The following is a 17,388-nucleotide window of genomic DNA, read 5'->3' as shown; positions in this document are numbered from 1 at the left end:
TGTGGCCCCCAATTGTGCCAAACTTACCCCACTACTCTCCTGTCTCCGAACTGTGTGGTTATTTGCTACGCTCTGAGCGCACCGGGCACCCTGGACGGCGCTGCCCTCCATTGCTGACTCCTTCTGTCTGGGGTCCTCCTGGCTCCGGGGTGCACGCCGCAGGTCACTATCCCTTCCAATTCACTCTGCTGCTTCGACACCCTGCCTCCCCCTTGGAGTGGACTTGCTGCCTTACAATACACCCACTGCCAGTGCTCCTCGGTCCTGTCTCTTGAGCAGCTGCCGGCTGTTGCCTGACTGTGAGCCGTGGTCTGTTCCAATTCTCTGGGGCCCCATTGCTGCCTTTCTGCACTACACACCATGCTATTCTTGGTGCACACCCCAAACATGTCCGGCAAGGCACGCGGGCCAACAAGGCTGGAGCAATGGACAAATTTGCCAAATCACTTGCGAAACAAGACCAGAGTGGGGCTGCCCTCCCTCAGGACGACCTGGATGCACCTTCTTGTCCTCCCCAGCCAGACCTCAAGACGCTCATGGAGTCGATGGCCAAAAACTTTGCGGCATTCCATGAAAAACTGGACGACATAAACGCTAATGTGGCCTCATTACGCACCAAACTGGATCAGCATGGTACTAGGCTGGTGGAGGCCGAGACCAGGATTGGGGCCACTGAGGATGAGGTACATGTGCTCCAGAATACGGTCTCCGACCGGTGCGAGATATGAAGCAGGTCAAGGCGAAGTGCGACGACTTAGAGTCCAGATCCCGCAGGAATAATATCCGCATTGTTGGGGTTCCCGAGACACCCCTCAGGGGCAAAATGGAACTTGCAGTCGAGACAGTTCTGAGGGACCTCTTGGGTAATCCTCAACTCTCCCCGTTTTTCACTATTGAGCGAGCCCACCGTTCACTGGTCCCACGCCCCAGGCCGGGTGATTTTCCCAGACCAATTATTGCCAAGGTTCTCAGCTTCAGGGACAGGGACCACATCCTACGTCTGGCCCGCGAAAAAGGGGAACTGAAATTTGAGTCCCAGACCATCCGCATCTTTCCCGACTTCTCGGTCAACGTTCAAATGGAGTGCAGGCAATTTAATGGTGTGAAGAAGCTGCTCAGAGAGAGGAAGGTGGAATACGCCATGTTCCCCGCAAGGCTGAAGCTCACCCACCACAACAAATTGTACTTTTTCACAGTCCCAGAGGAGGCAGTGAAATTTATTGAAGCCCATATCCCGGTCCCTGGGCCGGCGGTTGACCTGGTCGAGGAGGGCTGAGTCGGTTTTCCTTGTACCCATTATTTGATTAACTGTGGTATCGCTACCACTCTTGTCATATGCATGCTTTTGTAACCTAACATATTTCTTCCTATGTGCATTTATTCATTGTAGTAACTTATTGCGCATGAAACGCAATATGAGACTTAGTTGTAGGGTTTATGGGTCACTGCACCTAAAGCTGGGATCCTCTATTTTTATACCCCCTACTTATTGCACTCTACTATGCTGTCTCCTGAGAATGTTGTGCTTAATTACCGCTGCAAGATATTTGGTGTACTCCACCGTCAATTATCTTAGTCGGGCTCACGGCAGCAGCTTCCCCCACTGCAGTTGCAATACCGAGTTTGGCGTGTTTTGTTCACTGGTTGCTCCCCTGTTGGGTGTGGGGGCTCGGCCTGCCCCGTTGGGCTTGGTGCGAAAGCCATGAGGCTATGGGTGGGTTCCTGGGCACTGCTGTGTTGGGGAAGGCAGTGAGGGAGGGGGGTGGCTCAGTTTGGGAATGTTTTAACAAAAATGGCGAGACTGTGGCAGCTCCTGGTATGACGTATCTGGCTGCTGTATTAATGGCCGGCACTTGTTCGACAAGCTATGACGCACACTACTCCGATCCCCCCTAAAGCCGTACTGAATAGCCATTAGGCTGATGTCTTGGAATATCAGAGGGCTCAGCAATTTCACAAAGTCTCGTAGGATCACGGCGTATGTCCAAAGACACAGGGTTAAAATACTTCTCCTACAAGAAACCCATGCCCTCGCACATCTCTCGGCCTCTTTTGCTCCGGCATGGGGCCCCAATAAATACTACACAGTGTTCTCCTCTCAGTCCAGAGGAGCCCTAACCCTGATTGACAAGTCCTGGGAGTTCTCCCTTCGCACCAGCCACATAGATGCCCGGGGCAGATATGTGATTCTTCACTGTTTCCTTGCTAATACAGAGTGCCTGTTGGTTAACACGTATGCCCCTTGCGTCGATGAACCTGATTTTTTCGATCACATCCTCGACATCCTCCTTGCCTATGTGGGGGTTCCCATTATTTGGGGGGGGGGCATGAATCTCATTCTGGACTCCGACTTGGACAGATCTGGGGTTGCACCAAGAACACTGTCCAGAGCTGCTCGCCGGCTCCAGGCGCATATGCTCTCTGCCGGACTGGTAGATGCCTGGAGAGAACTCCACCCAATGTCGAAAGAGTTTACATTCTACTCTTCTGTCCATGATAGCCACTCCAGGATATACCTTTTCCTTCTCTCCGCAGGGCTCATGAGCAAAACACTTACCACACAGATTCTGCAACGCACACTATCTGACCATGCCCCAATCACATTGGACATTGCCCTGCACCTGCCCCCCCCCAGAACTCTAACTGGCGGTTTAAATCAGATGCACTGCAAGATGTGGTCTTCAAGGCTGACATCCTAGCAGATATCACCTCGTTCTTCGATAATAATAAGCGGCACGACACCACTGATGGCGTGTGATGGGAGGCCTTTAAGGTTTTCATCAGGGACATGTGTATCTCTAGGGAGGCTAGAGTACTGAAATATATTAGAAATGCCCTGCGTCGCTCTGAGTCCAGACTCAGAGAGTTAGAACGGGATTATGCGACCAACCCCTCTCCACCTAAGCTTGCGCTGATAAGAACCGAACTAGATGCGTTTCAGTCCTTTGCCCACAGTGAGATTAAATACCTTGCCCGGCCCATTGCGGCCCGGAAGTACGGCGAAGGAGAGAGACCTGGCCGAACCCTCGCCTGCCTCGCCCGGGCCGAGGGTGGTAGAGCTCGAATTGATAGTATCATTGACAATAGCGGGGTACGACATTGGGCGGACCGGCCCATTCTCGAGACCTTTGTAGATTTCTATGCAACCCTCTACGCCCAGCAACCTGAGCACAGCCCACAGGAGCTGGACGACCTCCTAGACCGCACCCCAATGTCCCTTATATCCCTTGCCACCAAAGAGCAATTAGATGTTCCCTTCACCCTTGACGAAGTCGTCGCTGTTATTTCGGATCTCCCTAAGGTTAATGCCCCCGGACCAGACGGCCTGACCGCCGAGTTTTATCAGGAGCATGTGGCCCTCCTTGCTCCGCGCCTCCACGAGGTTTGGGAGGAGTCGATGCGTCTTGCTACCCTCCCCCGGTCCCTACATGAGGCTGTCATCACCGTGCTTCCCAAGCCGGGTAAGCCATTGGATGAATGCGACTCCTATAGACCTCTGTCACTCATTAACACTGATACCAAAATCTTCGCCAAAATTATCACAAATAGGTTCCTCCCCATCATGAAATACCTAATCCACCCAGACCAAAGTGGTTTTGTCCTGGCCCGTTCCACTGCCTTAAACATCCGGCGACTATTTAATGTCATATCCAGAATAGACCCCAGAGCCAATGCTGTGGCCGTGACGTTGGATGCCCAAAAAGCATTCGACATGGTCTCGTGGCAGTATCTGTGGGCAGTGCTCGAGAAGATGGGGATTGGCCCATACATGTTGTCCTGCATCAAACTCCTATACACTAGCCCCGTGGCTAGGGTCCTAGTTAATTCTCCCCTTAACACTCCTACCCTTTGCCCCTCCTCAAAAATGGCCAATCTTTTCTTTTCTTTCACGAAAATTATATTGAATTTCTGAATGTTTGAATATTCTTTTATGACATTTAATGACTCTCATATGACGTTAATATGGGGAAATAATGTTATGTGTTTAAATATTGAAAAATATAATTTTCTTGTTACTCTAATAGCCCTGATTTGAAAAAGATGAGCAAGTCATCGAAACACGTGTAATCACATAGGGCACGAGAAAACCTTGAAATAAACCACAAGTGGAGTTTTTTTATGAACACTGAAAAGGAGGCTATTTGTCATTCTTTTTGGTAATATGTGAGCGCATTGGACTAAGTCTATGTAGCAACCCAATAAGTCTCATCTATTAGAGGTCTGTCCAGGCGCTCTGTTGCAAAATACATGCAAACTTCCTAATTTGCATATGGATCGTCCCAACAGAAATGACTTCACTGAAAAGGACATTGCACGGAGCATCGTCAGTCTTTGATACTTGGATTCACATGACGGTGACTTTACAATAAATTGCCATAAGTAACCCAAGTGGAAAATACCTTTGTGGTGCAAAATACCTAAATTGCACTATTATGTATGGAGCAAATCTATAGTCATTAGGCTTTTTTTTGTTTAAATAACAGCATGATATATTAACATAAGCTATTAAGTGAATCACTGACAGAGCTGCAGATAAGACGCACTGCGATTAACGATTTGCCCAGGATCACACACTTTGGTTAAATGGTGAAACCGGGATGTGGACAATTAAAGCAACTGAGCACTTCTTCCCAGGTTTAGTTGATTCAGATATTTATTAAGGTTTTGCTTTACATTTCATGTGCTTAAATAATACTTTTATTTATAGCAATGCCTTGGAAGCAAACCACATTACATTATAAACTGTCCTTTCATAGTAAACTAACTATACACTATATACATTGTCATAGAAATATGTTGAGCAATAAGAGCATGGCTTTAGTTTTATTCTCCCATTCCTGCATGCAAGTCACAATAGCATCATGTAGATTAATGTGAGCCTAACAAATTCCCCTTAGGTTTTAAAGCCATTGCCATTATTCCATAAAGCAAGCAGCATTATAACCCTTCTCTCTTCTGATCACCCCATTCACATTTCTAAAAGGACAAAAGCCCATGCTTATAGTCCGTCCCCCTCCCATCGAAATGCTCTGTGGACACAGAGCAAAGTGAGAGCCCCTCTATTGCCGGAGCTCCTTGGAACATTGTCATGGTAGCAGCATACCTCTCCCATTCGGAAAGGGTCAGGTGTCCTGCTGCCAGGGCAATAAGTCTGCTGAGCAGGAATTACTCAGCACATATTGTCCTGTCAGCGGGACGCCTTTCCCATTGGGCACCCACATTGAGGTGCCTAACGAGAGAGGTGCCCCACGGACAAAAGAGCCAGGGGGGGGGGGGGTTGGCGCAGCGTGGCACACCCGAGCGACGCCACTGCCAAAAAATCCATCCCACCCGATTCAGCCTAATGTTCTTAAAGAAGCCCGCACAGAACGCCGCAGTCTGCGCTCTGTGTTATTGGCTGAGACGGGAATGCTTGGAACTGGCAGCAAAATGTATATAAAGAGCAGTATAATTCCCTGGAGTACGTCTCAATTAGCCCCGAAATGGGTCACTCGCATCTGCCTTTGAAATGCAGCCTGTGATGAGCTGTCAGGTCTGTGGGTTTTGCTCCCAGGCGCTCTTCCGCCTTCGTCTACTTACGTTTTCACTGTGCTGCGGTGTATTCAGTGGCTGGGGCTTGCAGTTGCAGCCACTGTGCTCGGATGCGCTGTAAATCATCGGCGGAACAGGCCAGGAATTACAGTAGTAGCCCTGCATCCGTTCCCCTCTCCGTACCTCCCTCCCTCTCTTGCACGGCTCCTGCTGTTCTGCAGCTTCCACTCTGCATTCAAATGTCAGACCGTTGTGCACCGGCTCGTAGTGATGCGCAGCGGTTATGATCATGAATCGCCGTAGCCATTCTTGATAGGTTCTGCACCTGCGAAGGTGAATCGCAAACTAAGCCCGCACGGCATCAACCCCGTGTCCATAGTCCGGACGCCTACAGAATTGGACTCGGTTTCTCCACTGTATTTTCAATTGGAGGATTCGACTGATTGCATTGAAAAGAAGGTAAGAGAGAATGGATGGTCGACGCCCCTATTGTACTGGATCTGTGCAGCCCTTGTGTTTGGCAAGTTCCCAGCTTTGTCTCTGAAGCAGAGCAGGGTGTGTGTTTACGTCTTGTCTATATGAAAACCATTGCTTTGTGCTGCATTCCTATTCGCGTCCACCGAGACGCGCACTCACACGTTATGTTCGGCGTTTGTACTGACTTTGAGAAGCAGATTTGCCAGTGTTTTTTAATCTTGTTGTGTATTCCTCCCTTTGTTAAGGTGCTCTTCTCTTAAATTCCATTCCAGGCTGGCTCGGGGACCCTCATCATGGCTTCTTCTATAGCAGACGTCAACAGGACAGACTCGGACAGGTTAAATGAGCTCAAAGGTCACCTGGAAATTGCCTTACTAGAAAAACACTTTTTACGTAAGTACCATAACTTTTTGATTGGATTTGACCGTCGATGCAGGTTGGAGTGTTGTGGACTTGCAGAAGCATTTCGCAAAATCTCTTTGCCCATCTGATTTTCCTGGTGGCATGCCTGTCTTTGCGCCTCCTGCAGACTGTCGGATTTTCGTATGTAGATGTTTCTATTTCTATTGTTGCTCTATTGTTGCATGCTGATGCCGTATACTTGACATAGTTCCCTGTAACAAGAGGCGAGGCTCGTGCCACCACAACTGATGTTACCTTTTTTATTAAGACGTAGTACTTACCTGATGTAGTCCCCTGCAACAAGAGGTTTGACCTTGCTAGATGGTATACACATACCAACCATGACTGTAACCATACGTCTACTCCTGCACTTCAATACATGTACTTGCACCTTCTGTAACTAGCGCCCAGGTGTCTCCGGGTTAGGTGCACTGAAATAAATGTAATAATAAATAATTATTCACAACGGCAAAGGCTGCCTACTGCATGACTGTGCATGCATTCGGTTTCTTCTCTAAGTTTAGGTAAAATGGTTCCACCGATCATAATGTCCAGGATTCCTGTAGAAAACTGACCTACTTTTGTAACCTCTCATATCGGCCTTGTCACCGAGTTCTCCATCTTCATACTGTAAATAAGTGAATACTGTGTTAAGCTGACTACTTTCAAGCAGAGCAATGTAATACGTTCTTCTCTCGTCGTCGCGGCATCCTTCCAGGCAGCGGCCCCTGCTTTTATTTCACATGTATCCACCTTTCAACTTCCACGCTGATAGTCTTGTCACCCTTTCCTGCTACCACCTTCGCTTTAAAGAAACAATGTATTAGTTACCTGTCACCTTTGCATGCTTGGTCTACTGCAATATATTTATGCCCGATCAACTACGATGTATGACTGCCGACATGTGGCAACAGCCTTAATGCCATGGATCTTTGTGGGAAACCTACTTTGCACAGAGTGTACTTTTTTCTTAGGGTTCTTTTTAAGACCCGAATACGAAGTTGAGTTGGCCAACACTAAGACAGAGAGTGGTCATTTCAGACCCTCTTGCTTGTTCGTCTAACTCTGTTGACCATTTTCACTAACTTGTTCCCTGGTTTCTCACTCATCGGGTTGCCTTCTGCATTTTCATGCCCTAATGCACATGTGTGCTGTGCCCTTTAATTTTGATCTGGTTGAAATAATTTCAGAATCCTACTTGACTCATTCTCTCTCCTATCCTGTTATGCACCAGAAAGTTCGATGTTAATTTTATACCCGACCTTTGGGGTGGGGATCTGTTTCATGGGAACCAATGGATCCCACACAATATTTGCAAAGTATGTTTTTAAAACTTGATAAGTACACGAGACAAACATATTGAAAACATGCTTTTTTCATATAATGCCATCGAGGAGACATTCATTTTAGATGCGTTAAAAACAATAAGACATGCATTTATTCGGTGATTTCTCAGACAAATAATGAATGGGCAAACGAAAATAATAGATAATGGAGAAACAAATAATGGAATACAGAAGAGGCAATGTGTGTGGGAAATAACGCAGTAACATCAGTCTCAACATGGGGGTGGGCGTAAGTAGACAGCCATTATGAAAAGATGGTTTCTTTTGGCGTTGTAAATCAGGTAGAAAATGGGATATTGCATGAAAACTAACCAATGTGAAGAAATGGGAATTATGCTATTGTCAAGGAGCCACATTGTAGTCTCCGGGGAGCATTGCCCAAAGGCTTTGGTAAATGTGAGAGACTCTTCCACAAACATCCGTCAGGGGCCCCATAAGGAATTCCAGGAATTCCTTCTGAGTACCATTGGAACTCTCTTGGGTATATTTGGCAGCTTAGTCTGACAGAGTGGTTATTGAAAATCCTATACTGTTAAATGAATACAGTTCGTAACGCCCAAGCTAATACAATTATTGTACTTGTATTAGCTAATTATCACTGAAATTAGTTGGAAAACTATGTACAGCAAACTGGTTAAAAAAATATAGATATGTTATTAGAAATAACTGAATGGAAAATATTCCTTGTTTGCCATAGAAGAATCACGTTTCCTGTTTACCTAAAACACCGTCCTACCATAAACGCCAAGTGAAAGATTCATAAGAAAAACAGACGGCTGAACACAATACTATGTACATAAGAGGACTACAATGCACATTATTTCCCCACACAGTAAGTAAGTGGTGGAGAGAAATCAACAAATGCTAAATTGCTACACATTTCAGTTGATCTGCCAACCCTCTTAACTCTTCCGGAGTCAAAATTCTGATATTGGGACCAGCAAAATCCACTGGCATCCAAATGTATGGCTTGGCGTATGGAAGCATCTCCTCACCCACCTGCATGTATTCCAGCTCTAAACTAAGCTCCTACCTAACTAGCCCTAAGAAATGAGTCTGTGGGCTCAACTAATAAAAGCTACCTACTTATCTAAAATTTACAATAAAGCCCAGAACTTGCATGTTAGTAAAACCCTAACAAATATATTCATGAGGTCATCTTGAATGATCAGCCCCACCGATTTATCTATATTAAAAAAAAAAGCACGATTTAAAAAAAAAAAAAGTCTGTATTGTGTTCAAATGCATCACAACTTCTCCAGCATGGGGTCTGGCATGGATTCACATGCTCATGAATATTCCCCGTCGTCAAGCTGGGAATCGTTGGTAAAAGTAAAACAGTTTCACTTTCACTTTAAAACTATCCCTCATCCAATGACAGTCCTCTCCCTAAGCCCCACCTCTGACAGCCACCTTCAGATTTTTAACACACACTTCAGTGTTGGGAGTTCTCGAGTTGCTCTCTGAGCCATTTTAAAGTTTTTTCAAGTTTTTCAACGGGAAAAGTTAAATTTTTGTTCCAAAGAGCCTGTGTGCTCTTTTCTCCATCTGCCGGCAACAGGGACCCGTTGTCGGTGAAGCTCTGCGCCCCTCATGGGCAAAGATTTATCAAAGTTTCTAGAAGGCCATCTTGGGCCTACTTAACGCCTTCTGACCATGTCGGAGGGGGAGGAGGAGAGAATGTCCCTCTTCAGACCCTGCACCAAATGCGGGTTACGGAATGCGTTTGTGGAATACAAGCACCTAAAAGGCCTCTACTGCCTACATCCTGACCATAAGGAGGTTGAGTGCGAAATATGCCTCGGTTTTTTAAAGAAGATGAAAGACAGGCATAGTTGGCTGGCGACATTGCTTAACTCGAATAAGGCCTCTGCCCGTGCTCCGATCAGGGTCATGCCTCAGTCCGAAGAGCGGTCTTCTATGTCCTTTGAGGTCGCCAGGCCAAGATCCGCAAGTCAGAGTCCACCAGGTTCGCCGCTGATGCAGGTCCCAAGTTGGATAGGGCGCGATCAGCATTGCCTTCCGCCTCCATACCCAGCCTACCATCGAGCTCCTCTTTAAAGAGGAAGTCATCCACCCGGGCTAAGCTATGGGAAAAATCAGATACGCCAAGGACACTAGAGGAGAAGAAGGCCGTGCAGTCCAAGCAGGCTCAACCGGCACAGACAGTCCTCATCGGCAACTGCGTCGTTATCTACTACTGCTATGACAGCTATGGGTGCTAATCCTACGAGGGAGGCCCCTGCAGAGCAGAAAGTGTCTCTGCCCACACAACACAACACAACGCCACCGCAGAGGCTTTGACAAAGGCTGCAGGCACTCCAGAAGGGGTAAAGGTACCAGCCAAGGTCCTGGGTCAGAACCCTCAGGGAGGAAAAGGGCGGGCAAGGAGGCTCCGAAACAGTCCTCCCAGGTCGCCGTTCAACCTATGGATATCTCATCCATGGATTGCGACGATCAAGAGTCTGTGCATGCAGTCGACGATGACTATGGCCCCGCAGGGCCTAGTTTTCCTTCCTTACCCTGCTGCGGATGCCGAAGATCACTGGGTAAGTATCAGGTAAGCTGGAATACTCGCGTGCTCGCAGAATTCTGGAATTTCTTTCAGTGGATCAGATGTCAGCGGAGAGCGTTCTGCTGCCATGGGCAGTTCAACATGAAGTGTCTGACCAGGCCTGGCCCTCCGACATCTCCGACTCTCCGCTCAATCCTCTGCATAGCCGCGGCATCTATGGAGAAAGAAGAGAAAAGCAAACAAGGTTAGTTCAGAAGAAAAGCTCGCGAGTACAGTTCACTCTCACGACTGCAGCTTACATACCCTCAACAGCATCCAACCCTTCACGTGGCAGCTCCATCTGTGCTTCTGCGGTTCACACATTGTCCGACGTCCGGAATCTGTTGGGAGAAAAGACACAGGAATTAGAGAACATTGGCAAGGGAACAGTGAATAACGAACAGTGGTTCTATTGCGTACTTAAACAAAGGAAGACTCACCATTTGCACCGGATCCAAGTGCCCTCGTACCGGATCAGTGGAGTAACTCGATCCATAAGAACATTGCACCGGAATCAGTGCAGCAACTCGATTCAGAGGAGCAACATTGCACCCCTGCTGAGACTAGCAGGAAGGAGAGCACATCATTACAATCTCCAAGTTGAGCAAACACCAGGTTGGGTAACCAGAACAACAAGAACTCTTATCTGGGGACATAAGGGAAGGGTCCACCGGGGAAGGCGCCAGTCCCTCATATTTATTCTGTTTTCCCATCAGGAGCTGACTCCAGGTCATTTCAAGCAGAGGCAAGGGCACCTGAGCAAACCAGCTAGGGAGTTGAGCTCAACCACACTGGAACGGACCACCTGATCCCCCTCGCATTCGACGCCCCCGCAGAGACAAGGTCAGCGTAACACACTTTATCGTCAGGCTGCACGGACAATTCCTAATTCTATGCAGAACTGTGCATCTATGGTTGCACCCATGACTAGTACAGGTTGTGAACAGCAAAACTATATACACAAACTGTGAGCTCCCAGACATACCAATGCATACATCCTACCATTGCGAACCACTTATTGCCACCCTTTCCTTACTCCATTTTTCCCTGTTCCTAAGCAGCACCATGCTCCCAAAATACTTCACTACTCGCCAAGGACTTGAACATTTTGTGTACCCTTTTTGATCTCTTCTTCCACTCCTCAACTTTACTTGTAACCCTTCTTGCATTGTCTGCTCCATCACACAATTTGTTATATCATACCTCACCTTCGATTTGACTTGACCACACATGATCCTTTCCTGTATCGCCTCTTGAGGAACTACATTCCTACCACCACCAAATTCACCCATCCAACCTGGCCTCAACCTTGAATTTGGCGACCTTCTTCTCAATGCCTCAAATGGCAAAACACCTGTCACCTTATGTGGTGCAATTCTACATTGCATTACCCGCTCTATCACGGCCTGTGACCAACCCCCACCTGTCGCAATTGCAATGCGTATAACCTCCATCAAAGTCCTGTTGAACCTCTCCACTGTTGCATTGCCTTTTGGGTTATACAGAGCTGTTGTGGTATTTTCCACCCCATTCTCCTTTGAGAATTCTTCAGTTTCTCTACATGCAAATTGAGGACCGTTCTCCAACACCAATTTCCTGGGAAAGCCTTCCCTCCAAAATACCACCTCCAAAAAACTCACCACCCTGCGCGCACTTATGTCCTTTACCACACAGACCTCCGGCTACTTGGACAGCAAATTGACCACCACTGTCACATAAGCACTTTGATGTTCTCTTGCCGACATCGGTCCCAATATGTCCACCGCAACCACATCCCAGACTGAATTGGGTAGCTCAATTACATTCATGGGCAGTCTCCTGGCAACAAGAACCTTATCGCTGTTCCTACAACAGTCACATTCCTTCAAGTACTTCTCCACATCTTAATCCAACTCTGGCCACCAAAAGACCTGGCAAATCTTCCTTTTTGTCTTGCTCTCACACCCAATATGTCCTTCATGGGCAATTCCAATGATCCCTTCCCTCATTCCATCCGGTAGCACCATTCGTTCTACTAGAGTTAAAATTCCTCTTTCCACACTCAATTTGTTTTTCACCTACTTACAACCTCCTAGTGCCTCATCAACACCTTCCCCTGACCATCCTTCCTGTACGTACCTCACAACCATGTCATACATAACATCCTGCCCGCATTTTCCCTCCACTCCTTATCGTTTGCTACCTTGGAATTCGCAAACACCTCTCCTTCCTCTTCACATTCACTCCAATCATCATCCCCTTCACAGAATTGCGAGAATGCATCCGTTATCACGGTTAATTCACCAACCACATGCCTCACCTCCATGTCCAATCCTTGTATCCCACTGATCCACCTGGCAATCCTCCTGGAAATGCCATAAAAGCCCTTCTTGTTGAACACACTTACTAAAGGTTTGCGATCCGTCACAATAACACTTTTTCTGCCCCACAGAAACTGCTTGAATTTTTCCACTCCCCACACACACGTCAATGCCTCTTTCTTTCACTGAATACCGCCATTCTGCATCCCTCAACCCCCTTGAGGCAAATGCTACTGGCTCTAACTTGTTGCCTTATTGCTTAATTAAAACACAACCTAAACCATTCTTGCTGGCATCAGTGAATAACTTCACATCCCAATCTTCCTTGAATCCTTTCAAAATGGTTGCCCCCACCAAACAGTCCCTCGCATCCTCAAACTCTCTCTCACATTCTTCACCCCAGTCAAACCTCACCCCTTTCTTGACCAACATCCTTATTAATATTGTCCTCTTTGCCTATTTCTTTTATACGTTTACTGTAATATTCTATAAGACCCAGATATGAAGATAACTCTTTCTTGTCTCTTTGGACATTCATTTTCTTAATCGCTTCTTATGTGGATACCTTACGCTTTATTCCCTTCAGCGGACAATTCATGTCCGAGATATTGTACACTATTCACCCTAAACCTGAATTTGTCTGCTGAGATCGTCAAATTAGCATCATCCATCCTCTCCAAAACACATTTGACCTCTTATCATGCTCCTCCACATCCTTACCCCAGGCCAAGATATTGTCTTGATAACAGCACAACACTTGTATATTCTTGAGGAGTTTGTTCATAACTCTCTACTCTCTGAAACACACTTGATGCAGAGATTAAGCCAAGCAGCATCCTTCTGCAACGATACAAACCAAACCGTGTTATAAATGCCGTCAAGTCCATGGAGGATGGGTGTAGTTTCACTTCATGATATGCTGCCTTTAAATCTAACGTTGAGAATACTTTCTGGCCTTCAATCTCTAAAAACAGACTGTCATTCTTAGGTAGAGAAAATCTATCTGGCATCACACTCTTATTCAATCCCCCCACATCAATCCATAGTCTCAGGTTGCCATTCGGCTTGTGCACCGCCACTGTCGGACTTACCCACTCTGCAGCCTCTACCTCTTCAAAACTCGCCTCGCTCATCATCCGTTCCAACTCCTTTTCAACGTCACCCTGCAGAGCCAAAGGCAGGGTGTGTGCTTTGGATCTCACGGGTATGGCTTCTGGTATGAATTTTATCAGATGCGCAAACCCCTTCAAACGTCCTGTTTCTTTTCAGAATACTTTGGGGTACCATTCAGTGATGTCATTTTTCTTCTCCTCTATTGACTCCTTTTCCTGAATTGTTTTGTATAACCATCACTTGCGTTGGGATATCCGGATCCAGTCTCCGACCTAGATCTGCTTGCGCATCCCATGTTAGCAAGTTTCCACCCCTGGTAATCACCCTCACCATGTTTTGAGCACAGCCCTCGGCGTACTTAAATTGTGCCCGGAATTCACCAACAATGTTTATGGGTACCTCTCCGTAAGCGTGTGCTTTCACACCCGCTTCTTGAAGTTCACATCGATTAAACTTCTCTTTCCAGGTATCTAAGTTCAGCAATGTGTTGTCCACTCCACTATCTATCAGCAACTCAACAAACATTATTTACACTAATCTCGGCATGGGGCTTCACTCTTCTTGGTCTTGTATCAATGGCATTCACCACACAGGTTTCATCCTCGTCACTGATCCCTCCAGGCTGCTTGCTCCAGTGCTTGCATCACAGGGCTATGTGGCCCTTCCCACACTTCCTGCATATTATGTGGTGGGCAAAACATTGCTTGTCGTTTGCAATATGGTCCGAATTGCTGCATCTATAACCTCTCTCGCTGAATGTTTTTCCTTCCAACTTTGTCTTTACATCCAGCTTTTTCGCCGGCACCGTTTTCGCTTCGTCTTTATTCACTTGCTGTCTTCTTTTTTGCACCTTCTCCACCACATTTATACTTGGCGCTAATTTTCCAGCTTCTGCACCTAGTGCATTTATTGACTTTTCCGTGTGTTCTCCAACTGTTGCTATCTCTATAGCTCTTTCTAAAGTTATATCCGCAACACATCCTCCTTCATGCCACAGAGCTTCCCTAACCTTTTGATCACAGCACCTTATCATTAATTGCCCCCTGATACGTTAATCTCTGCAGTGATCATAGTTGCATTTTAATGCTAAGCCACGAAGCGCAGTCACAAACTCCTCTTTTGTTCTCATATCGCAAAGTGCTACCTTGCCCGGAACATGTTTTCTCTTACGATAAAATGTTTGTCCACCTTTGCTATAATTTGTTAAAAACTTGACACATCCTCTGCTTCGTGTGTTGATAGATCTGGTAATTGCTCTAAGCAATGGTACAGTAAGGAGTCTTTCCTGTCACTAGCAAAATTGCGACCATACACACCTTGTATCCATCTTGTAAATCCTTCTTTCCAGTCATCCCACTTCATTCTTGGTTTCCCTGGGTGGGGCAGAAACAGCATTGGCCCTGGGATGTTCATTGTGGTAGGATTTTCAATGCTACTCAGGCTTTGCCTGACCCGACAATGTCCACTACTATCTGCTTGCTTGCAATGTCCCCAAACCTCCTGTTCCTAACATAGCCGCCGCCATGGAAAGTTGCTAGGCAACCGGCTTCCTGATGCGCCTTGCTAATTACGCTGGTGGGGGCCCGATTTCCTCCTTCGTGCTTCAGCAACACAATGTGGGACACGCTGCTGGAGGCCCCCACTCCCTGCACACTATGAATCTGCTGTGCCGTGCTGGGCGCCATGTCTACTCGTGAGTTGGCGTCCCTCCGCTGAAATCTCGCTGCGCACTTGCCTTTAGAGAAGCTCTCCGACTTCCAGTCGCCCTCCTTAAGTTTCCAGGAATTTCCCGTCGGTCCGCTTTACTCCGGGCTCCTTGGAGTGTCTCCGTAGCTTTGTGCGGCTCTCCCTGCTTCATCCAATGATTAAGGCTGTGGCTGCTTCACCCAGTTAGTTCTCATCGCCAGTATCAGTGTCAGGTTGGTGGGGCAGAACTTATTTATTTCGTATTATGCATCAACATTTTTAAGTATTCAACATACAGCAGCCTCAACCTCCTTTTCATCCCTCCAACTGCCCACATTTCTAAGTCAACCTTCTCTAACCTGTGCTCCACCGGAAAACCCATTCTAGGACTCTGTATTGTCAGGCTGCACGGACAATTCCCAAGTCTATGCAGAACTGTGCATCTATGGTGGCACCCATGACTAAGTTGTGAACATCTATATACATACATACTGGACATGCACTTTGGTGAGAATCTGTTTGGAAAGGCAGTCGACCAGTCCCTTCTGGCCATCCACACAGATAGGGAGACTGCACGTTTCCTTGGAACTCTTCAGCAGCACCACTCATCTTTTCTCTCCTCCAGGGTTAGATCGAGTAGGTCATAAAGGGCCAAGAGTGTTAACAAAATGCGTAGCACCGGTGGCTGCCCATCTACGACTGCAGGGCATCCACATATACCCATACCTGGCCGACTGGCTGATACATGCCTGCTCGCGGAAGCTGGCCGACGAACACATGAAGATGACTGTCGATTGACGTATCTGGGATTCTCCGTCAACTATCCGAAGTCCTCCTTAATGCCATTGCAGGACGCACTGTTCCTCGGCACCAGACCAAACACAGTGGCTTGCCTGGCATTGTTCCCAGAAGAGAGGCTAGCAGCCATTCAAGGAAAGGTGCGGCGTCTGTCATCAGCGAAGACAGCTAAGGTGCGGGCCATCAAGTCATTGCTGGGCATGATGTCATCCTTCATCTACCTCTTCCGTCTTTGCAGGTTGCAGATGTGACCCCTACAGGAATTCTTGGATGCCCATTGGATTCAGGTGTCTGGAAGTTGAACGGACAAGATCCTCTCAACGAGGAATTCCGGCGGGCGATAGAGTGGTGGGGCGTCCAGACACACATCACCCAAGGCACAGGATTTCAGAACACCCCATACCAGGAGACGGTCACCATGGACGTCTCGCTGGAAGACGCACACCTGATGTATGCACACCAGAGGCCTGTGGCTGCCGGAGGAGAAGGATCTGCACATCAACATCATGGAGCTATGGGCAGTATTGTGGGCCCTCAAGTCGTTCCTATCGTCTGTCTGAAAGCCAAGGTGGTGAGTATCTTTACAGACAACACCACCGCCATGTTATACATCAGGAAGCAGGGGGGGCACTCAAGCCCCATCGCTCTCCAAGAAAGCTTGAGACTTGTGGCACTGCGCCATCAGACGGGGGATGTTCCTCCCTCTCCACCTGGCGGGATTCCAGAACACCATCGCAGACTCCCTCAGCAGGCAACTGCGCTCCTGCCACAAGTGTGAACTTTGTCAGGATCAAGTGGACCGCCTGTTCGTTGAATGGGGCAGACCCCAGATTGATATTTTTGCCATGGTGACAAACTCCAAATGCAAGAAGTTTGCGAGCAGATTCCACCACCCGGGGAGCCTAGGGATGCGTTCTCCTCCTTGTGGGAATGGCTGTTTCTGTACGCGTTCCTGCCGTTCCCTCTCCTGCTACGTGTCATCAACACACTTGGTGTCAATGCAAGATGATACTCATCGCCCCGGCATGGCCGAAGGAGATTTGGTATCCAAATCTTCTCAGGCGGTCAGCGTCGCCTCCAGTCAAGTTTCTGGTGTTTCCAGATCTGCTCACCAGAGAGGGAGGCGTAATCCTCCATCATGAGCTAGGATCACCGAACCTGAAGGCTTGGCTCCTACAGC

At 47.5% G+C, this 17,388-nt stretch overlaps 1 protein-coding gene across 3 annotated transcripts in view; it reads left to right on the top strand.

Moving 5' to 3' along the window:
• GRAMD4 (GRAM domain containing 4) overlaps positions 1–17,388 on the top strand; it is a 2,133,975-nt gene that overhangs the window by 405,674 nt on the left and 1,710,913 nt on the right. For 2 of the 3 annotated variants that reach the window (XM_069629242.1, XM_069629243.1), the window contains exon 3: positions 6,282–6,402. In XM_069629242.1, coding sequence (XP_069485343.1) covers positions 6,282–6,402 — 121 coding nt within the window. Of the gene's footprint in view, positions 1–5,640; positions 5,992–6,281; positions 6,403–17,388 lie in introns of those variants that run through there. The other variant, XM_069629244.1, reaches the window with a different exon arrangement.

Source organism: Ambystoma mexicanum, chromosome 12, assembly GCF_040938575.1.
Source record: "Ambystoma mexicanum isolate Mex_15411 chromosome 12, UKY_AmexF1_1, whole genome shotgun sequence".
NCBI classification, from domain to species: Eukaryota; Metazoa; Chordata; class Amphibia; order Caudata; family Ambystomatidae; genus Ambystoma; species Ambystoma mexicanum.
The sequence above is the reverse complement of the archived record's forward strand: the minus strand, read 5'-3'. Positions and strand labels throughout refer to the sequence as shown.